The sequence below is a fragment of the Fukomys damarensis genome, unplaced genomic scaffold (assembly GCF_012274545.1).
Source record: "Fukomys damarensis isolate Sample0158 unplaced genomic scaffold, DMR_v1.0_HiC HiC_scaffold_17, whole genome shotgun sequence".
Classification (NCBI taxonomy): Eukaryota; Metazoa; Chordata; class Mammalia; order Rodentia; family Bathyergidae; genus Fukomys; species Fukomys damarensis.
Window position 1 is genome coordinate 74740422 of NW_022900929.1, and position 23824 is coordinate 74764245.

The 23824-nt window shown below is 45.5% G+C and overlaps 1 protein-coding gene across 1 annotated transcript in view; it reads right to left on the reverse strand.

The window, feature by feature from the left end:
* Slc30a4 (solute carrier family 30 member 4) overlaps positions 1-23818 on the reverse strand; it is a 29774-nt gene extending 5956 nt beyond the window's left edge. Inside the window, exons 1-3 of the mRNA XM_010632681.2 lie at positions 23805-23818; positions 18766-18912; positions 403-556 (exon numbers count right to left, since the gene is read on the reverse strand). Of these exons, the coding sequence (XP_010630983.2) occupies positions 403-556; positions 18766-18883 (272 nt within the window). The 5' untranslated portion in view covers positions 18884-18912; positions 23805-23818. The remainder of the gene's footprint in view (positions 1-402; positions 557-18765; positions 18913-23804) is intronic.
* Positions 23819-23824: the final 6 nt, after the last annotated feature.

Here is a 23824-nt window from a genome sequence, read left to right on the forward strand (position 1 = left end):
TGCTTGTGCCTCCAGATGGTCTCAGATTAGATTTAGCCCTTGGAGTCCTGGAAGGAACATTCCAGCATCCTTTCCTGTGAGGGGTTCACTGAGAGATCCTGGGCCAGGGTCTCTCTAAGGACGCTGAGGTCTGCCTGTGTGCAGGAGAGAGACTGTGGAGGCTGTGGAGAGGAGCCTAACCCTTCACTGACCAACCTGAGTTACAACCAGCCCGTGGGAATGAATTGAGTTTGTAAGTGTAGGGTCCACTGTACCTAAGCAAGCTAAAGAGGAATTTATAATGTCTAGTTTTTACATTAATATAATACACATTTCAAAAATATGAAAAGATCATCCCACAATTAGAATGCAGGTTAAGTTTGCAGAACTTGAAAATTTGAATGTGAACACCATCCAGCTTACATGAGATTCACTGCAACTCCCACAGCGGCAGTGATGATCATGATGTCTCCATTTATTTCATAATTCATGTGGAGCGTTCTCTGCACGGCTTCATACAGGAGGAACGCCATCAGGATGTACACCAGCAGCACGCTGATCATCGCCGACAGCACCTCTGGGGAAGAACACAGACAAACGCGTGCTCAGCACTGGTACCATGCTGCACACCAAATAACAGTGTAGTTGGTTATTTCTGTTCCCCTTCCTCTAAGAGGTGTTTTCCTCATGTACAAAGTAGTTAGCAACTTGAACGATGTGGATCCTTTACTAATTCACCCACCACTCCCCACCCTCCACTTCTGTGTGTGGGGTCCAATTATCTATGTTCACAAACCAATGCAATGCAAGATAAAGAATGACAAACTGGAAAACCATCTGTAAAATACGTGACCAGATTAATTTCCTAACATTAACAAAATGAGTACTAAAGTAAAGAATTCATAAGAAAAACAGGTAGGGGACAAAATGATTCACCAGAAAAAGAAATGTCCAAATGTTTAAAATCATAATACAAAAAAGTTAGCTTTCTTTTTATTTTGTACTAACTTGGCAACCATTAAGAAGTGTGATAATACTGAATTAGCAAGGGAGTACCAGTGGAAGCACTGAATGCTTTTACATCTTGTGAAACAAACATCACAGGCACGTATTCCTTGATCTGGCAATTGTCCGGCAACTTACTCAGAAACCCCTCTGTGAGCACAGCTGTCTACAAGGTTTCGCACCATGGCACTACCCATAGTACAGTGTCACTGAAAAAGAGACACATCAAATGTCCACAGAAGAGATGTGATGTAATTTATGGTGGGGATGCCAGCCAGCCATTTCTGTATTTTAGAAAAAAGAAAACAAAACTCAGGCAAATAACTGCAAAGACAGGAAAGTATGCCATCTGGGTGTTACCTGGGGAACCAGAACTTGGGGAATTCATTTTTCATTTTATTCTTTTTGAAATGTTTTAATTGTACCATAAACATATGTTGCCCTAGACTGAAGAAAACCATTATTTTTAGGGTAAGCCAGGCCTCGATGTGCTGTGACTTCTCTTCTAGCGGTGACAGCCATGCATGGACTATGGCAGGGGGGCTGCTGTGTGACAGCAAGTGACTGGAAACCATGGGACCCAGTGGTCCCTGGGGACACAGCCAGCTACTGGGCCATGGAGACAGACTGGGCTGGAGCTCAGCAGGACACACCCCGAGGAAGCAGGAGCACGCATTCTGTAAGGAAGGATTGCACAAAATACTCCTAAAACTCAGGTCCTGTGGGAAAACCGCTGGCCGGGAGGCAGGGGATGACATCATACTATACATGCATTGGCACCTTCAGAAATGTTTCTCATATGAATATAAAATAATTCAACAACAAAACAGAGTAAGGCGAACTATGTTTTAAAATATTACTGCCAGGCGTGGTAGCGCATGCCTGTAGTCCCACTCAGTGGCACCCAGCCACTTGTGAGGCTGAAGCACGAGGCTCTATGAGTTTGAGGCCAGCCTGAGCTACACAAGACCCTGTCTCAAAAAACCCAAACCAAACAGACAAAAAACATGAAGCCGGGCTTTGTGGCCCACAGCTGCAGCTATAATCCCAGCTACTCCAGAGGCAGAAACAGGAAGACCCTACAGGCCAGCAGGGGTGATTCAGTAAAACTCAGTCTCAGCATAAAAATGTAAGAAAGGGCTGGGATGCAAAAGAACTGGCCTACCATTTGCAAGGCATAGGGTTCAATCCCTACTTCTGGGACGGTATAATATAAAACAAGTGCTGACACTCAATAACAGGAAAATACCTTTAGAGAAAATTATTCCTTGGGCTGGGGATTTAGCTCAGTGGATTTAGTGCAAGGTCCTGATTAGATCCCCGGTACCAAAAAAATCCCCAAACAACAAGAAATTTGTTCTTAGAGAAACCTGACATTAATCCTGTTAAGTGTTAAATGGTTTTGTTTGTTTTTTTGTAGTGTTAAATGGTTTTGCTTTATTTCTGTTTTTTTGAGACAGAGTCTGGCCGCATCCTCCTGCCTCTTCTTCTTGAGGACTAGGATTACAGATGTGTACCACCATGCCTGGCAAAAGGGTAAAATAATCTGGAAAACTGTTATCTATGATGATTCACTGTTCAAAGATTCCAGGGAGTTCAAGTATATTGGACTTTGATATATTTTCATTCCAATTTAAAAGTTACAATAAAGAATAATTACATAGCAGTTATGTTATAGTTAATATAACCAAAACTCCTAAAATCTGTACATCAACAGAGCAGGTGTTGGAGTAAGACAAAAACCACACCGTTCCTAGTTCCTACCCATGTCATCGTGGCACACCCATTCCTCACAAGTGAATCGTCTTTCCAGAGAGAGCGGGTCCCCTGAAACACACGGGCCTGTATACTGAGGACATGGGCCCGAGCCCAGGCCATGCATGCCAGCCCTGTGGTTGGGCAGAGGCGCATGCAGCAGAGATGCCACACTCACGTGTGAATTTGTAGACCGAGTCAGTCGGGCCAAGCAAGGGCGGGTGATGAAAGGCGCCTCGGTAAAGTTAGCTAAGTGAGTGGGTCTAAGTGGGTCGTGGACTAAATCCCCAAAACAAGAAGTAAACAGCTTGAAACAGAAGAAGCCAGGCCGGGCGTGGTGGCACATGCCTGTAATCCCAGCACTTGGGAGGCTGAGGCAGGAGGAGCTCTGTGAGTACGAGACCAGCCTGAGCTACATAGTGAGTTCCAGGTCATTCTCACTACATAGAGAGACCCTGTCTCAAAAAGCCAAAAAAAATTCCAAAGTCTTAAGCCAAATAAAATGGAGGAAGCCAGGTGCAGTGGTGCATACCTGCAATCCCAGCACCCAGGAGGCTGAGACAGGAGAATCACTGCAAGTTCAAGGCTAGCCCGAACTACACAGTGACACCTTGTCTCAAAAAAACCAAAGTAAATATTATTTTTTAAAAAAACAAAATATATGGAGTTTCCGGTCTTAACTGTAACTGCTCGTGATAAAATACACATATAAATACTATACAGAGGAAATAATTAAGGGCTGGGGATTTAGCTCAGCGGTTCGGTGGCCTGCCTTGCAAGCGCAAGGAGCCGAGTTCGATCCCCGGCACCAAAAAAAAACCAAACAGGAAACAATTAAAAAGTTTAGCCGGTGAGATCTCATGCGCTAGTGGTCCTCTCCTTGGGGGTGGGGGTGCTTAGTCACAGAGCAAACCTGAAGCCAAAAGTGCAGCCACCTTTAGGGCGCCAACACACTGCGTCTGTGCACACAACACTCAAAAGAGACCAGGTTGTCTGTGAAAATCGAAGACCAATAAAGTTCCTTCCAAACGCCACACGGTCAGGGTGACTGCACTGTCAGGCCCGGGCAGACCCACTTCCCTCTCCAGGCGTCTCAGTGTGGACGTGAACTCGGGGTCTCTCAGTACACTGGGCATCCTGTGCTGCATCTGCTCAGCCCCTCCAGTGATGTTTTCCTGCACACTCCACATTACTTCTTTGTGGATTCTCAGCTAAGGCAAAGCCACACTCAAAGGAAAGGGAAGTCCAGAGCCTGTACAGAGCCCCGGGAAAGGGGCCGCCTCCCGAGGCCACTGCACCCCGCGGGGCCCCAGTGCCCACCATGGTTACTGGTACCGGGCCGAGCTGACCTGGAAATGCCTGAACTGGCCCAACAGGGCGCTGCTACCAATGTCTTCTTTCCAGCAATTAAGGAATGTGCCTCACAGTCTGGCTCCCTGGTTAATTCTAATTACCTGTCAAAATGACTTCTATCCGAAGTACTGGTCAATGTACAAGGGAAAACCCCTCAAAATTTAGATTTTGAGCAACAAGATCTGTAATTGAAACACATAAGGCACAGAAGATGCTGTGTGGCTAAAAACGCGAATAGCAGTAACATGATCATTTTACTCTGTTACAACAAACAAAAAGCCCTTTCACTATAAATAAATGAAACTTTGGTGAAATATCAGGAATAGGGCTAATTAGTGTTAAACACTTTCATAGTATTTTTAACATGATGGAACGCAGATAAAGACAAGGGTCTCTCCCCACACCGCGAAGGAAGCTGCCCATCACCAGCCCAGTCCCGGCCGTCCTGGTCCTGTGGCGCTCACTCTGCTTAGCCTCGGTCATTCACAGTTCTCCCAGACAAAAGGGACGCTTAGATGGGTCCTCCCTTAGCTTCTTAAGGAGACCCAGGGACTTCTACGTGACAGCCCCAGACTTCTGTGACAGGTCCTTCTCCCTAATAGTTACAGTTCAACCTAAGTGGAAACTCAGCAGAACTTAAGACTCCTGAGCTCCTAAGGAAATGCTAGAAAACCTATTATCACAGAAGCTATAACCATACACAAACCTCTGGAGAAAGGCAAGATGAGCAAAGGTGAGCTTCTGCTGAGACCACCCGGCAAGGCGGGATGCAGCTCAGCACAGAGCACTTGCCCCCAGGAGGAAAGCCTGGATTTGCCCCTAGGACAGGGCTGGAGGACCCTCAGGGGTCTTTTCTCTCAACTGAAACCCATGTTTATGGTCTATGTTCTAAGAAGGACTAAAATACACCCTGAATTTCACACACAGAGACTGAACAGTTTGGGTTATAATGAGTAATAAATGCTAAAAGAAAAAAATTAAATGGGAGGAAAGAGATGATTAACAAGTTTTGACAGTACCATAAAATATGACAAATTTTACTGCACATTTTATTTTATTTTGTTTTGTTTTTTGAGACAGGGTCTCACTATGTAGTTGAGACTGCTCTGGAACTCACTATGTAGCCCAGGCTGGTCTTGAACTCACAGCGATCCTCCTGCCTCAGCCTCCCTAGTGCTGGGATTACAGGTGTGTGTCACCATGCCTGGCCTTACTGCACATTTTAAAACAATGCCTACACTGGAGATTTTTAAGGCTCATAGGAAAATTAGAGTACTTTTATTTTTCATCATTTTTTTTTTTTAAGCCTTTACAATTTATTGCTGGGTGTGGTGGCACAGGCCTGTAATCCCAGCACTCGGAAGGCGGAGGAGGAGGAGAACTCATGCTGTGAGAGACCAGCCTGGGCTACACACTGAGTTCCAGGTCAGTCTCAACTACACAGTGAGACCCTGTCTCAAAAAACCAAAACAATTTATTGTATTCATTTCTGTACACACAATACTTGTCTCGGTAACCCGTTAGCCTTCATTCCGCAGTAACTACCAGGGCACCAGTTTAGCGACACCTGTGAACCCCACTGCCTACGGCCCATTACTCGGCTACCCCAATAAGGAGGAGCCACCTCAATCACACAACGCTTGCCTTTCCATCTTCTCGAAGACCCACATGCAGGGCAGCAAACATCTAAAGGCAAGTTCAGAAATCTGTAAAAATGAACAGGGAGGGAAACTAGAGATATCCTTGCTTCCTTGTCCTTTTATGCTATTTCTCTTTTTTAACCTTCTTCCAAGAAAACAGAACGAAAAGCAGTGGGCTGCGCTGGATTTGCACCAGCTGTGTCAGAGATCCCCAAGGTTCCCAGCTGAAAGCAGCACGTGGGTTTCTGGAAGCCCACTGTGCCCACCTAGCCAAGCCCACAGTGGACTTCCGGTCCTCTCCCCTGCCTGCCCTTCCCGCTCCCCCAGGGTCCTGGGTGCCAGCCCTTCTAAGGCTGACTGATGGCTGCCGCACACTGGCCTCACTTGGTGGCCTCTTTCTTCTGCCTCATCTCTAGGAAGTTCTAGAACTCTATTCCCTTCCCATGAAAGTTCACGTGATGTGACTGAATTCCCTATAACATGTGAGTAACAGGCACAGCTCTTGTCACCTGGAGGAGGAAGCTGTCAGAATGAATCACAACTGGAGAAGCAATTATGATTCTTCACGCGTGTGAGGGAATATTTTAGCTGAACACTCCTGCTTCTTGGCATTGGGGGATAAAATAACAAACACCTGGAGTGGTGCAGTAACCACGCAGGTGCCCAGGACAGAGGTCTTCGCCCGGAGTGCACTGCTGTGAAAGACTCCTGTGCCGCCGCTCTGCTGTACACTGCTCCCTATTCCACACACGAACAACTCTGCCCCCCACAGCCATCCACAAGGTCACAGCCTGTAGCCAGCGTGCTGGCAAGATCCGAAGGAAGTCAACTCCTTCCATAACCACAAAGGGCGGCAGCAGCAAGCAGGCAAGAAAACTGAGCTGTTCTCTTCGGAATGCTGTTTCCCCTGCTAATCCTATCCCTCCTGAGGACTTGTGGGGTTTTTCTAGTGTGGCTTTTTTCTTTTGTTTTGGGGAATGGGTTCTTGCCAAATTGCTCAGACTGGCCCTGAACCTGTGATCCTCCTGCCTCATCCTCCAGGAGCTGAGGTGACAGGCGGGTGGCCACCAGAGGTGACAGGTGTGTGCCACCACAGCCAACCCACGTGGTTACTAAATTCTAAATGGAACCTATAATCCCAGCCCTCTGGGAAGCTGAGGCAGAGGATCACAGATTCAAGGCCAATAGAAATCTGCATGCAGGCCCTGGGTTCAATTCCCAGTATCACACGCAAGTGCTAGATTTAAAAAGGTCCCAGAATAAGATGACATATGCACAATCAAATCAATCCTGGCATTTAAAAATAACACACATATAGCTCCTCCTATGAGAACACTGCTAGAGTAGCTAAGAGAGCCAGCAGAAGGGATGGTTTCATCCTACCTGTGGGCTCGCAGGAAGGGGGACCAACTTCTGGGACAGCCACTCGTGCTCATCTCACAATTCTAAAAACACCTTTCTTGCACCTGAGTGAAGGAATTGTGCTAAAATGAACTTTTTTTGGTGCCCAAAATTTATGAAGATCTGAGTGTGAAAAGTACATCTTTCCAAAGTGTTATCTAACCTCCCGGGTGACTCATCTTCCTTTCCTCCTACCTCCCGGCTGAGACAGGAAGAACACCGGTGAGGGAGGAGGAGAGTGGCTGGGGCTGGGGCAGGGAGCACCCCGAGACCAGGAGCCCAGGCAGAGCATTCACTGGCAGAGGAGAGGCACGGGAGCGGGAGGCGGGGACGGACTCAGCAGGCACCCACTAGCCTGTGCCAGTGCCCCGCCGGGGTGCTGTATGTGCCCCTTCCTTCCCACGGTTCCCATGGTCCACCCCTGAGGCATGGAAGAAGGAACTGCAGCTTGGGTGAAGTCACTTTCCAAGATCACAGAGCTCAGATGTGAAGCAAACACGTCTGACCACAGGGCTCTAAGTGGAAAATCCCAGAGCAGGCATGCAGGACCAGGGCTCCTCGGTGAGAAAGTGGAAACCACCTTCTCATTCTTTTCATGTACCAAAAAGGACCCACACGACAGGCTCTACAGTCACCTACGGCAAGGATCAAATCAGTTTTTATGGGTTAGCCTGTGATCACGGCTGTAATTTCAGAATTATGCGCAAATGTTTTAAAGTTTCAAATTGTGAAAAATAGACTGGATGTGGTGGTACAGGCCTGTAATCCCAGCACTCGGATCACTGCATGTTTGAAGCCAATTTGAGATACACAGTGAGGCCCTGTCTCAAAAAACTAAGACTTGTATTCCCGACTTGAAATCTGGTTTAAGTTACGAGTGGCAAAAATGCGAGGACCAGGAGGCGTCCTGAACGATCCAGCACAGCTTACAGCACTTGCTAGCACCACACATGCAGACTAAGCACCACCTGCTCCTGTCCCTGCTTCACTCCGGGTCTAAAAGGAAATACAGTTTCATAAACAGCTACAGGGGAAGCACTATGAGCAAGACATGGTAGCACACACCTGTATCCCAGCACTTGAGAGGCTGAGGCAGGAGGATCGCTGAGTTCTAGGCCACCCTGGACTACACAGTGAATTTAAGGCCAGCTTGAACTACATAGCAAGACCGACTAAAAAAAAAAAAAAAACCCAAATAAATAAAGTACAAAAAGAAATATTCTAATTATCCTCACATGGGTGAGAACCCACTGCCTTCGGTACTTCAAGTTTATTCTCAGGCATGGATCAGCATCAAAGATATTTAGGAATTGAGAGGACAGAAATAGCACTTTGGTTGTTCTCAAGAGGAACAGAAACCCCACCTCATTTCTTGCCCTAAACCCAGCGAGTGCAGCGGGGCTGCCATGATGATAGCTTGATATTTACTAACGTCTGAATTTGTTCCTCAGTAAGAAGATCATTCCAAGAAACCTAGTCTAATTTTCTGCTTCCTTAGTCAGAATCCCAAGGTAATATCCTTGTTTAATTCTAAGCAAAAGAAGAGAATACTATTTTTATCAGAGTTATACAATGGTGATTTTCTTTCTTTAAAGTCTGATCTTTGAGTTGGGTACTTCCAAGTATTTCTATGTCCTAAAGTGACTGAGGGACCAGGGATTTAGCTCAGTGGTGCTGTGCCTGCCTTGCAAGTGCAAAGTCCTGAGTTCGATCGCAGTACCAAAAAAAAAAAAAGTCTAAAGGCTAGGCATGGTGGTGGTGCACACCTGTAATACTAGCACTTGGGAGGCTGAGGCAGGAAGAGTGCTGTGAGTTGGAGATCAGCCTGAACTATATAGTGAGACCCTGTCTCAAAAACAAACAAAAAAAAAAGCAAGAAAAAAATGTGACTTTTGCAACATGTAAATTAACATAAAAAACCCCAAACCCAGGGCCAGGGATTTAGCTCAGTGGTTCTAGTGCCTGCCTCGCAAGCACAAGGACCTGAGTTTGAATCCCCGGACCAAAAACAAAACAAAACAAAAAAACCCAAACGTTTTCCCAACCTCTATGTCATCAAAATAAAACAAAATTGAGCAACAGTGGCAACAAAACTAGTTTCCCTCTGCAGGGCTCTTCCAGGCGAGAGCCTCCAACCTTGCAATTGGAGCTCACGAGAGCAGCACTGTTAACTGTGTCCATGTCTCTCACCCCCAATGCCCTGTTCCCAGGAAGTGGGTCACTCATGGTGTACCTGGACCCTGGATTCTGTGGCTCTCTGGGTGATCTCCTGGATCCCCATGTCATGAGATTCTCCTGCCATTATTCCTACAGTTACTTTGGGGAACAGAGTAAGTGGAACAAGCTCTCTACATGGATACATCTCCCTCCATACAAGCTTGCAACATATAAAACAGAAAGGATCTCAGAAATGCTATTTTAGTATGAAGTGTGAGTACCTCCCTAAGTCTAGAAAACACTCATCTATCTACACGTTTAATAATTCTCTCTTTTTAGATGACTTTAAAGATTGAGATAAAATTTATATAACATACCACTCACCATTGTAATGTGTACCCTTCAGTGGATCTTAGTTCAGGAGCACAGCTGTGTAACCACCACCACTATCAAATTCCAGGACAAGCTCATCTCTCTGAGGTAGATCAGGGCAAACCGGACAAGTAACTGGGCGGAATGTGACAGGGTCAGGTTGAGCCACATATTTTCTATCTGAAAACAAGATGTGCACAGAACACAGGCCTTAAGCCTGGCTGAGCACTATGGGCCAATTAGAAAAGTGCTATTTTCAATCCTTCATTTGCATGTGGGCACAACCAATAAGAAGAGCCTTCATCTATATCTGGCACCATGGCAAGTGAATTTTGCTAGGACACATGTCCTGATGCTTTTCTTCCTTGATGGGGAGGCCAACCCAGCAATTCTGGATACAAAAGACACCTTTCCATCCAGGCATGGTGGTGCAGGCCTGTCATCCCAGCACTTGGGAGGCTGAGGCAGGAGGATCACTGAGAGTTAGAGACCAGCCTGGGCTCCACAGTGTGTTTAAGGCCAGCCTGGACTGCATAACAAGACCCTGTCTCAAAACAAAAACAAACAGCTTTCCCCTTACCCTTGGGCTGCTGTGATACCTCCTTTCTGCCTTTAATCAATAAATGTCTACCTTTATTGCCTTTTCTGTGTGTCTTGTCCAATTCTTTGATCAGGACACCAAGAACCTGGAAAGAAGCCCCATGGGACCACCATCTGGTGACAACCCCCAAAGAAATCCCACACCCCCTATGAGAAGTTATTACCCCCCTCTGCCAGACTTCCAGGAAGATGGTGGCATGGTAAAGCAGAGAAACAGCCTTCCTGAGACTTGATGTCTAGATGCTGAAATATAGCAACAGAAGAAAGGGAAGAAGAGAAGTGGGTCCTGGGGATCCTGCAGCAAGGATCTGAAGTGAGAACCAAAGCCCATGGAGAGAGTGTAGAGAGAAGACCTCGGTAGAGAAGGAGAAGGAGGCAAAGTGGCAAAGTGCCTTTCTCCCTGAGCCCTGACTCATTGCGTGGGAAGGGCAGCTCATACCCACAGACACATGGTGACTACTGGCAACCCCAGAGGCCTCCACAGAGAAGTGCACCAGTGGAACAGAGCAGTGGCTGGTGAGTTATTCTGGTTCAGACGTCCCCCTGAAGAGAGCAACTGGCCGGTAGCCATCTTGGAGAGGGCCCTACAGAGCTTGAACTCAGAGCAGCTGTGGGCTGGCTCCATCAGAACCGAGTTCAGGTCCGCAGGAATTCAAGTCAGCTGGACGCTCACAGAGTGTTTCAGGCTGAACAAATTGGGTTCCAGCCTCATGGCGGGAAATCAGCCTGAGCTTCAGAACTAAAGGTGCAGGCTTGCTGGGATTATTCACTACCTCGCTGTAAATCTTTGGTTGGCTAGCCTGGATTAATCAACACAGATCTGGACTCTGTCTGCCCACTATGTCTACCAGTGACAGCATAGACAACCCTTGAAGTGGACTTTTCTTCTTCTTTTCCTCTTTTCCCCCTTTTTTTTTCCTTGATTGTTCATTGCTTCTATATGAGTGCAAACACTGTTTCGTTTTCTTGTTATTGTTCTGTACATTTTTATTTCTTTCTCCTGTTTACCTGCTGTCTTCTTTAACAGTTTCCCAAATTTCTTACAGTCTTTCTTTGTCCTCCAGCCTTGCTTCTAACCTCTTTCTCTTCTATTTCTTGATTTTTTTCCCCAACCCCTTTTAAATTTTTTCCCCTGAGGGTAAAATTTTATTGTATTTTATTGGTACTGGGGATTGAACTTGGGTCCTTGTGCTTGAGAGGTAGGCAGTGGAACCACTGAGCTAAATCCCCAGCCCCTGAGGATAAAATTGCCATATTGAGCGCATTATTTTCTGTATGCAATTTTTTGGTTAATTTTAGATCGTTACATAACCACGCATACAGTTCATAGGGTTAAAGCTAGAAAATTAATAGCTACCACAGTTTGTCATTATCTAGGCTGTGTTCGATGCTATTATTACTGATTGTTCTATTTAAGCCAAGGTGACATAATTGTTCTAATCAGTTGTTCTTCCTGATATGCCAAGACTCTGATTGCCAAAGGGCCATAAACAATACTACAGGCCAGTGCCAAAGAAACAGGGGCTAGGCCAACCAGGCAGCAACCTCTCATCTCCAATAAATTGAAGAGGCAGGATCTTGCTACAGACTGAAAGCCCAAAAGCCAGCTACATCTGGAAGACATCTCTGAGAAGCAGTCATTTCCTAAAGGTTCTAAATACTAGCAATAAAGCTACCTGCCATAAGCAATGTACAAGCATCAACTCTGGAATTAAAATAAAAAATAAAAAAATGAGAAGACACTTAAGCAAGATGCAACCCCAGACGTCCAGCTCATCAAAGGCAAACCCAGGGGTCAATGGGGTGGAACCATTGGGAAGTCACCCACCTGGACTCTCAAGTGATAACAGTGGAAGTAACAATGGAGATGATGAGGCTCTAAAACAAAATTAAAACAAGTAATTCCCCGATAACTACAGAGATGGTGACCATAGAGAAAGACATGCTTAGTGCCTCCAGAGCAGATACAGATTAAGAAAAAGAGGAACTTAGGAAAATGATGGAAATAAGGAACACTCCACATAGGAAAGAAATGGAATCCATGAAACAGACTCAGATAGATATCCATATTAAAAATTCCACTGAAAGTATATGCAGCAGAATGAGCCAATGGGAGGACAGAATATCAGATCTAGAAAAAAGGACTGCAGTAGTGACCATGAAATTAAAGATTTCTTAAAAATAGCAAGAGACCACACACACACAAATCAATCCAACAGCTGCTAGATGATGTAAAGAAGAATAACAGAAGATTGGCTTCATTAAAAAAGCAAATGGCATAAACAATATATTCACAGAAGTAATGGCAGAGAACTTCCCAAGAATGGAAAAAGAACTGGACAAACAGATAAGTGAGGAATAGAGATATCCAATTAGCCATGATTAAAAACAAACAAACATGGGCCGGGGATTTAGCTCAGCGGTTTGGTGGCCTGCCTTGCAAGCCCAAGGAGGTACCAAAAACAAACAAACAAACCCAAAGCATATAATAACCAGTGCTATGGTTTGTGTCCAGATGTCCACACCTAAAGCCTTATGTGGTCCTAGGCTATTTTGGAGGTGGCTGAATCTAGAGTGTACATTGGTTCATGGTGGGGCTAGGCCCAAGGGCACTAGGATTAAGGACATGAATGTGGCCTGCCCTAGGTAGTCTAAATAAGATGAAAGGGGCAGAGAGGGGGATATATGTCAGTGGCACCTGCCCAGCCAGCCCAAGGTCCTGAGTTTAATTTCTGGTGTGTGTTGGGTAGGGAGATGCTGTTAAGGTCTCTTGTTGCTTTTGCTGCTTTTCTGCCACCATGAAATGTTGCCCCTCTGCTACCCTGCCTTGGAGCCAGACAATTATGGACTGAAACCCCTATGAGCTGTAAGCCAAATAAACCTTTTCCTCTTTAACTCTGGGTGACAGGAGACAAAAATAACTAACTCAAACAGGATTCTAAAATTCAACACGAGAACAGAATATTAAAAGCTGTTAGAGAAAGGAAACACTTCACCTATAAAGGAAAGCCCATCAAAATCACAGCAGACCTTTCAACACAAACCTTCACGTCAAGGAGAGCCTGGAGTGAAGTATTTCAAGCCCTAAAAGAAAACAACCTCCTAGAGCTGGGCGTGGTGGTGCAGGCCTGTAATCCCAGCACTCGGGAGGCTGAGGCAGGAGGATTGCTGTGAGTTCCAGACCAGCCTGAGCTACAAAGTGAGTTCCAGGTCAGTCTCAACTATGTAGTGAGACCCTGTCTCAAAAAACCAAAAAAAGAAAGAAAGAAAAAAAAGAAAACAACCTCCAACCCAGACTGATATACCCTGCAAAACTATCTTTCAAAATCTATGGAGAAATAAGACACTACCACACACACACACACACTCTCTCTCTCTCTCTCTCTCTCTCTCTCTCACACACACACATACAAAAAAAAAAAAAACTTGAAGAAATTCATGACCATCAAGCCAATGCTGCAAAATGCTCTGAAAGCTATTCTAGAAAGAAATAACAAGGACTACAACTCCATGAACCCCAACAGAATGAATCCACCAGGCAAGGCAAGTAATTAAATGGGAGGGGGGAAGAAGGAACCAACTACAGGAAAATAACAGGACAAGGATAAGTTAATACATAGCAATTATAACCATCAATGTAAATGATTTCAATTCACCATTCAAAAGACAGAATGCATCAAAAAGCAAGATCCAACAATATGCTGTACTACAAGAATTACACAGTAGGAGAAAGCAGAGAAGAGAAAGGAAAAAATATGAGAAATGGAAAAATGGAAACAAAGTCTGTAAATAGGGAGAGGTAGAGGGGTCAAAAGGAGGGCAGAGGAATGGAGAGAAATAAGAACCAAGATATATCATGTAAAGGTACAAATTCCCAATGATGAATGTCATATTGTGTGCCTAAAGTATACCGATAAACTTAACGAGAAACAAAAAAACAAAGGTGGTGATGGTAGGAGGGGGAAACACATTTAACTCATTAAGAACTGACGGAATGAAAGTCAAAAAATGGAAAACAATACTCCATGTGACAGGAACCCAGAAAGAAACAGGGATAGCTATTCTATTTGCAGGCAAAGTAGACTTCAATATTGATTAAGAGAGACAAAGAAGGTCACTATGTCCTTGTAAAAGGAACAACCCAAGAGGAAGAGGTAACAGTCATAAGTATATGTGCAGCAAACATCAGCCCTAAATATATAAAACTAATATTAACAGACATGAAAAAATCAAATAAGCACTAACACAATTGTAATGAAGGACAGTATTCCACTGTCACGGATAGATCAAGTAGACAAAAAAATCAACAAAGAAATAATCAGAATAGTGCCCTCTTTTATTTTTGAGGTTCCACTTTCTGAAGTCCCTTACAGTAGGCCTTGGGACTCCAACGATTATTCTTTTAGTTTTTCACTTATGTCCTGTTCCCATAGTATCGATATTCTGGCAGATTTTTATTAAATTTTTCTAGTCCAAGAAGAAAATAAATTTTAAAAAATTAGCAATATTTTAATTTCTTTTTCAAAACATTTTAGTATATTATTCTGAGAATGTTTTTCTTCTGCTATGTTACCTCTCCCTCCCTGAGGGCTAATTTTTCTGTTAGTTCAGTTTTTTTGTTTTGTTTTTCTTTTTTGGTATAGGCATCGAACTCAGGACCTTGCACTTTTGAGGAAGATGCGGTGCCACTGAGCTAAAATCCCTGACCTGTTAGTTCAGTTTTGGTCACTGTTTCCCGTTGCTGGTTTTTCTCATGTGCTGAAGATTCCCGGTGGTGCAGGAGAATAGGGAAGCCACCATTTAAAGCACAAGGAAAACTCTGCGGAGGTGGGCAGGAGAAAATTAAAGGGTTACTAACAAGAGGTGCCCATAGAGGGCAAGTGGGTGGGCTTAGGGTGACCAGGTGCGAACCAGGCAGTAAGGCTGCAGAACCTCCACTTCTGGTAGAAATCACTTGCTTTAGTGTATCCACGACTCAGCTTCTCTCAAACATTCTACTTTTTTCCAGAAAAACTACCTGTGGTTTCACCTTGGGGAGATGCCAGGCGCCTTGGTGAGGTGTGCAGTGAAGCGGGCAGAGTGGCGACCTCAGGAGCAGCTTCCTGTTTACATTCATCCCCTTCAGGTCTCCTGGGTTCCTCCCCAATTCCCTCTCCTCATCGCAGCCTCTGAGCCACTTCCAGAGCTCTGTGGGTTGGTCCCGTTTTGGGGGAATGGTGGTTATTTTACACTTGTTTCTTTAGAGGCCACAGTGCAGCTGAGCAATGAGTTTGGTAGACACGAGCTTTGCACCTTGTAAACTATGCAGCCATCACTAGACCTAACCACTTGCTGTGACTTAAAGAATACCACTTCCGCCGGGGATTTAGCTCAGTGGTCCCGCCGCTTGTCTTGCAAGCACAAGAACCTGAGTTGATCCCCGTACCAAAAACTAAAAATAAAAAAAAGAACACCACTTCCTTCCCATCTCCGTACCCTCAAAGGCCCCTTTCAAGTCCAAACATATATTCTATTCTGATCCCCTTGACCACTAACATCCGTCAATCTTTACACAATTGTTAATTAATTTTCCCTAGAAGGCTGTTTTCTCACAATGCCAAGGACGCTGGTCCTTGTAAAGCAAGAACACTGTGTCCATCTCCAAACACCCAGCTGTCCTTAGAACCGGGATGGATGGAACCAGGGCCACCTTGGGCTGATGAAAGCATTCCCAGGATTTTTCAGTTCCCTCCTCATGTTAAAATCAAACCCAAGCCAGGGATTTAGCTTGGTGGTGCCACTGCCTGCCTTGCAAGCACAAGGTCCTGTGTTCAATCCCTGGTACCAAGAAAACCCAAACAAACCTGAGTCTCAGTCTTGTACAGAGTGGGCACAGTCCTCCTGGCCGTGAGGCTTCTCTCCTGCAGTGTGTCCACTGCCCCAGCACCTTTCTCCACCACCGGAAAGGGCTCAATTCTTCTAACCACCCTCCTGCACACTGTGCCTGGCACCTTGCTTCCCAGTTGAAAGTGTATTCTAGGCTGTGGCTTTCTGGCTTACTTCTGTCAATTCTCTTCTTTCCACTTTCCAACTTCCAGGAATTTCTGGAAACTTCTTGTTCACTGGTGACCCAGCCACCTGGTTCTCTTTGGTGTTTTGGTACTTTTATATTTTTATCTTAACAGACTCTCTGAGAGACAGAAATAAAATGCTAATATGTAGTTCGCCACCTTAAACTTAGTACTTTTAAGGAAAACACTGTGGTATGATACAAAAAAATAAAGATAGGCATAAAGGAAACGAGGAACATCATTTTAAAACTGAACTTATAGGGGCTAAGGATTTCGTTCAGTGGTTCCATCTGCCTTGCAAGTGCAAGGTCCCAAGTTCAAACCCCAGTACCAAAACTAACTAAATAAATAAAATAAAATTGAACTTTTAGCAAAAATTGCAGGCTCGGCATACACACCCCAAAATTCCTAAAGTTCTGAGACATTCCCTTTTACCTGTAAAGGGATCGCCATACCTATGCATAGACCATCCCTTTCCCACTCAAACATGCCCCCCCACACACATGGGCTACAAGTCTGTCCCCTGGGGTGGCTGTCACTATGATGGGCCACCACCCTTCCCCTGCAGCACAAGTCAGCTCTTCCCACAGCCTCACAAGTTCAACAGCTTTGCACCGAGACCTGGCTCCAGGCCATCAGCCACCTTTTCTCTTTCTCCAGAGCCCACACTATTTCTCTGCACGTGCACCCTGAAAAGTCTGTTCCACAAATCTTCCTGTTCCTCTTATTGATGCATCCTGAAAATTCTTTCTGTGATGGAAATCAGTGAGCTGGCAACCTGTCCTGGGGTTCCCCATTTCCGCTTGGGGCTCCCGTCTGGTGACACTTGGGATACTCAAAGGAATTCCAACGACTATGGGTTCTGACTTGTAAGTATAGCACCTTCCATATTCTACTACTGCATTTTTCTGGGAGACAGTTACGCTGGTTTCCTTAGTGTTCTAAGAGGATTAAGAACTATCAGACTAAGTGAAATACATTCTCTTAAACAGTATGCAAAGTAGGAAATCCCCATTCCGTATGCTCAGTTTCAGATTTAAATTACAGATATTTAAATCATTAAAATTTAACATGAAAATAATTTTAAGTTGTTTAAAAATTCCATGGTTACTGGTAAAATAAATGACTATAAAATATATGAGAAAGTAGTGGGTTTCTTTTAGAAACACATCCACATGAATTATGCAGAAGCTTAAAGACAAAAGGAAAACCTCACTTAGGGCACTAGGGAGGTTTGCAGGTATGGTGGTACATGCCTATGATCCCAGCACTCGGGAGGCTGAGGCAGGAGGATTGTCAAGAGTTCAAGGCAGCCTGGTCTCTGTAGTGAGTTCAAGGACAGCCTGAACTACATATGGAGACCTTGCCTCAAAAACAAATAAATAAACAGCCAGGGATTTAGCTAGGTGGTTCCACTGCCTACCTCACAAGGGCAAAGACCCAAGATTGATCCCTGATACCAAAAAATAAATAAAAAGTTTAAATTGCTGAAGGGTGGGGGCCAGACAACTTTCCAACCTGATAACTGAGATGTTTTTTGAGTATCGCTATTGAGGTATGATGACAAGTTTTACACTACACAGTAACTAAGTAAGAAGACCTAGATGCTGAATTAAAAATAGCAAAGAAAGGGGAACTGGAACCACAGATTTGAGACCGCTGTAAAATAAAACACTATATGTTAACTTTGAGACAGGCTTTGCTCAGTGTTAAGCAGATGTTAACTCCTGGGTCCCACACAAGTGATACCTGCTCATCCGACACTCATGCAATAGTTCAGGTAATTGTTTCGGACAGATTTCCAAAATAAGTACAAAATCAAAAGCACAGGGACAGGTAGAAGCAGAGCTATGTAGATAACAATGTATAATTTGAACTCTTACTAGACACTTTTATCTGTTCAAAATCGGCAAATAAAAACGAACACATGCGGGCCAGGGATTTGGCTCAGTGGTTGTGCCGCCTGCCTTGCAGGTGCGAGGGGCTGAGTTCAATCTCCGGTATCCCCCCCAAAACAAAACAAAACAAAAAATACGGATGCATGTGCCAATAATGTGGATACAATGAAGGCCAGACACAATATGAGAGAGGTTAAAATCTCGATTTAAAAATCTAAGTTTCAGAGCTCTGGTTGAAATTCCTAAAGTCAAAGGAAGAAAATAATTCTCATTAATGAGTTAAACCCAGGTGGTTTAGCTTGGTTCAATAATCTAAAGGCAAACTTTGTATCTGATGATCCCTTCAGGACACAAGGAGTAACATTTAAAGGTTAATGATCACCACGTAATTAACTTTATATGTGTAAACTGCTTAACCCTGCTAAAGCTTGAAGATACTTTTTTTGAAGAAATCTCATTTACCTATTTTCATTCACTTCATTCAAACAAGATACCACTGTGAAGATTTCAGTCAGGGTTAGAGCTTATAAACCTGAAGAAACTCCAGTTACCAACCTAAACGATGGAATCCAAAGGTGAATCTTCTTGTTGGAGACTTGGAGGACAGCCACAGAGCGAGCAGTGTGAGGACGATGGCGCTGAGGTCCGTCAGCATGTGCAGTGCGTCTGTCATCACGGCGAGGCTGTTGGCAATGTAGCCGCCTTACAGCAGGGGAAAGGGACAAAGTGTCAGTTCACTCAAAAGAAGTGTTAAGCACCACACTGGAAATACCACGCCCTTCCCCAGGGACCCTGATCTAAGTCTTTATCCTGGTACAGTTACATCAGTGTTCTGAAAATATGCAAAGCAGGTGTGTGCAGTCGCCCTTTGGTGCCTATGTGGCACTGGCTGCAGGGTCTCCCTGGATATCACGGCCTCTGCACGCTCGAGTCTCTTCTGTAAATGGGCACAGTGCACAGTGCAGTGACCCACACCTCTCCTCCCATATACTTTTTTTTGGTACCAAGGATGAACTCGGTCTTTGTGCTTGCGAGGCAGGCACCGAGCGCAAACCCCTGGCCCTCCTCCCATATGCTTTGAATCCTCTCCAGATTACTTGTAACACTCTGGACAGTGTAAACGCTTTATAAATAATCATACTGTATTGCTTAGGAAATAACAAGAGGTCTGTACTATTCAGTACCGATGCAGTTTTTATGCTAGATACTTCCAATTCAGCAGTGGTTGAATCCAGACGGGAGGCCACATAGATGGAGGGCCCACTGCACAAATTTCTGGTGAGAATGTTCATTTTCCACTAACAGATTCTCCCAAAGTTAAGCTCCACCCTGGGTGCAGTGGGGCACACCTATAATCACAGCTACTCAGAAGGCTGAGGCAGGCGAACTGTCTGTAGTTCCAGGCCAGCCTGGGCAAGACAATGCCTAAAATAAAACAATTTAAGAACTGTAAACTGAAAAGAGGTGTTTCTGCAGTACAGCTTTTGCTCAACCCAATTCTATTTCTACTGTTCTATTCCTATTAGCGAATTAATAACCACAGTATCTAAATTCCACAACACAGCTGAAGAACGGCTATGTGTTCAATTGTTCAGGAGGGTTGGAGCAATAAATTAAACTGAAGAAATCCACAAAAGGGGCCTGCTGCATTAGTTCAGCACAAAAGATAAACACTGATTTGCTTGGAAGGGGATTGCAATTTTGTTCCTCCAAATAGGAGTAAAAAGGAGTAAAAGGTCTTTTTAGGAATCACATTCTGATTGATGGCCACGTATAGGAAAACACTATCAACAGGCAGTGATTGCATGTTCCCACCAGAACGCTGGCTAAAATTAATCTCCACTGTGAGGCATTAAGAGGCCGAACTTTGGAGTTAAAACCAAGTGAGGTCAAGCCGGGAGTTTAGCTCAGTGGTGCTGTGCCTGCCTCGCAAGTGCAAGGTCCTGAGTTTGATCCCCAGTACTAACAAAAAAAAAAAAAAAAAAAAAAAAAAAAAAGACAAAATGAGGCCATAGAAGGTGGGGCCCCAATTCAATGGGACCATGGCTTTACAGAAGAAAGAGGAGAAACGGCATGGTGGCACATGCCTGTGAGCTCATCAATGGGAGGGTTAGGCAGGATTGTTCCAAGTTCAGGCCCAGCCTAGACTACAGACTGAGTGAAAGGCCAGCCAGAACTACACAGAGCTACATTGAGAACTACATGTCTCAAAACAGAAAAGAAGAGGAGACCTAAGGATTCCTGGAACGGCCTGGGACTCTACAAAGAAAGACCTCTTCTGTGGGCATAATGGGCACACCTGTAACCCTAGTACTTGAGAAGCTGAGGCAGGCAAATTGCCCTGAATTTCAGGACAGCCTGGGTTACGTAGTGAGTTCCAGGCCAGCCTGAACTGCATAGTCAACCCCTGTCTCAAAAAACAAACAAACAGAAAGCAGACCAGAACAGGGATATATATGCACAGGGGTCTGGGGTCACCCACAGCCCCAGACATCCACATCATCTCTGAGGGTGAGAATTCTATGATCTAACGACTGGCCCCTTACCAGGTCTGGCTAGCTGTCCTTGCTCTACCTTCCTCTGGGTTCCTCCAGGGCCCACTCGGGTTCCCTGGATGGTGATGCCTGAGCTGGGCAAGACCTGGAGGTCTGAAGTCAGAGCCACTGAGTGTTTCCATGCGTCCTTCACACAGCTCTGTGTGAGGCCGACTGCTTTCAGCCACTGCAAATGGGTGGCCTTGGGCTACTGAGTCAGGGACCTCTCCTCCCTGTGCCCTGGAGGCTGGCCTGAACCCGCCACGTAGCCCTTCTCTTGACTAAATTCCCCCCCGCCCCGTGTGGGTTTATACTTCATTTTCCTCTTCCAAATCCTTTCATTGCAGTTTAAGGGAGGCTATGGGATAAAGCAAAATTAGACGCATGAGTCCAATTTGCCTATTTTCTGAGAAGACTGTATTTGGCTTCAAGTGTTTTCACTCCCAGGGTAAATGCAGTTACAAAAACAACCAGTAACTTTGCCACAGACCCTAAGGCTGTTCTCAGGTCTCACCCCATTAGATCACTTCAGTTTCCCCACCCCGATGCCCCGTCCACCCGTTGTCCAGGGTGCATGTGGGAGCCCCGGCAGCTGCCCGAAACCCTGCACACCCAGTGTTGCTTCTCACACATCCGCACCTCAGGCAGTCACCTTACACATCAGGTACCGGAAGAGGAACAGTGACAGACCAGGGCAATCCCAGCCACCCAGGGCAGTGCTGTGTGCATCGGTGGAGGGAGGAATGACTCCTGCCTGGGCGGGCCAGAGGCGGCCAGGTGAGACTGGATCACACACTCAGGAGCGTGCCACGGAAGGTTTATGAAAGTTTATGAATCACCCCGGGATTTAGCTCAGTGCTGCCTTGCCAGCAGGCGCAAAACCTTGAGTTTGACCCCCCGTACCTCCTCCCCGCAAAAAGAAAAGTGTATGAATTAGTTCTGAACTTTCCATTCAATACTCTTGCACTGAGGTTAAGTGAAACCACAAAAAGCAAAACCACAGGAAGTAAAGGCGAGGGTAACTCCTGTGCCGGACACCTACTGCCCAGGGTGACCGTGCCCTCCTGTGGCCTCACACCGCTGCCTTCCCTCTGGCTCCTCTCTGGAGCCTCACTCATGCACAGCTCTCTCATGGGCACCCTCACGGATGGGGCCCGAACAGACCAGCACAAGGCCAGACGCTGCTGCCTTCCCTTCCCTTCCCATTGCACAAACACCCCTCAGTCCCAGGCCAAACACGCAGCCAGCTGGGTTCTCAGCCCCCCACACTGATTCCCCCCCATATGCTGTCCTACTCTAAGCCATTCAGCTTCTAGTCTGGATCGTTCTACTTCACTCTTGCACCCTTGAATCCATTCTCCACATGACAGGGTAATCTTTTTTTGCGGGGGGAGGTCTTGCTATGTAGTCCAGGATGGCCTCCAACTCAGAGATCCTCATGTCTCAGCCTCCCGAGGTCTGGGTGTTGGTTTTACAGGTGTTCACCCCACACCCAGCTTCAGGCTTAAAAGCCACAGTAATCTTCTAAAAAGAGTAAATTCCATCATGGTCTTGTCCTGCTTAAAACCCTTCACTGGCTTCCCCTGGCATTCTCTGTATTAGTGTTTAAAAAAAGGGTCTTGAGCCAGGCATGGTGGTGCATACCTGTAATCCCAGCACTCGGGAGGCTGAGACAGGATGATAGCTGAGTTCGAGACCAGCCTGGGCTACATAGTGAGTTCCAGGTCAGTCTCAACTACAGAGTGAGACCCTGTCTAAAAAACAAAAACAAAAACAAAACACCCCCAAACAAACAAATAAATAAAGGGTCTTGCTCCAGCCTGGGCTACATAGTGAGTTCCAGGTCAGTCTCAACTACATAGTGAACCCTGTCTCAAAACAAACAAACAAACCAAAAAAGGTCTTGTTTTGTAGCCCAGGCTGGCCTCCAACTCAGCAATCCTCCTGCCTCAGCCTCCCAAGTGCCAGGATCACAAGTTTGGCCACCACACCCAACACCAGACTCCCCCTGCATTCAGACTGAAAACTGAAAACATTCACAAAATATGGCCTATCCCGACCCTTGTATCTGCTTGCTACATTCCAACCATACTGGCCTTTTTTCTAGTTAATTTTAATGAATGGAAGGCTTTAAGGACCTTTGTACATGCTGTTCTCTTTGCTTGAATAACTCATAGCTCCTTTATGGTTTAAATGTACCTGGGTCATGTATGGACAATGTCCAACTTGTTCCTCTATTACAGTACAGTACCTTATTCTTTTTCTTTATAGCACTTAAGATAATCTGACCTTTAAATTTAATCACGTATTTATTCATTGTCTCCTCTTCCATTTAATGATTCAGATAGCAGGAACCATGAACAGCTGGGCTCTCCACTATCTACTTGCCTCATGTAGCACAGGGCCTGGCCTATCTTAGGAATTAAAAACTACTTGCTGAGCCGGGCATGGTGGGGCAGCCTGAGATCCTAGCACTGGATGCTGAGGCAGGAGGATCTCTGTGAGCCTGAGGCCAGCCTGGGGTAAATAGTGAGTTCAAGGACAGCCTGAACTACATAGTGAGTCCCTGCCTCAAACAAAGAAAAAAAGCTCCTTATGTGAGTAATTCTAACTCATCTCAGAATAATCTTTTTTTTTTTGAGACAGGCAGGGTCTTGCTGTATAGTTGAGGCTGGCTTCGAACTTGCGGCAATGCTCCAGTCTCAGCCTCTGAGTGCTGAGACAAGCGTGCACCACCATGCCGGGAGATACGAATCACCTATTCTAAACGTTGCAAAATGAACGGGTCGTTTTATCAGAATTGTTTAAGGAGAGGAAGTTACATGACATAATGCATATAATGTGACCGCTGAGGGCTGGCTGTCCGCAGAGCTGGAAGATAAAGCAGTCATATCCAGGAGACGTTTACGATGCAGCACTCAGGCTGGCCTGCACTTTGGAACCCCGGTGGCCCGTCCTCCTCCAGCGACCAGTATATCTCGCTATGCTACAAACTCCCGGCAAAGTTTGACCTCACGGCGCGCAAGCCAGGGACGCGCGCCAGTAGGCGACAAGGCTCACCTACGAGTTCGCCCACCATG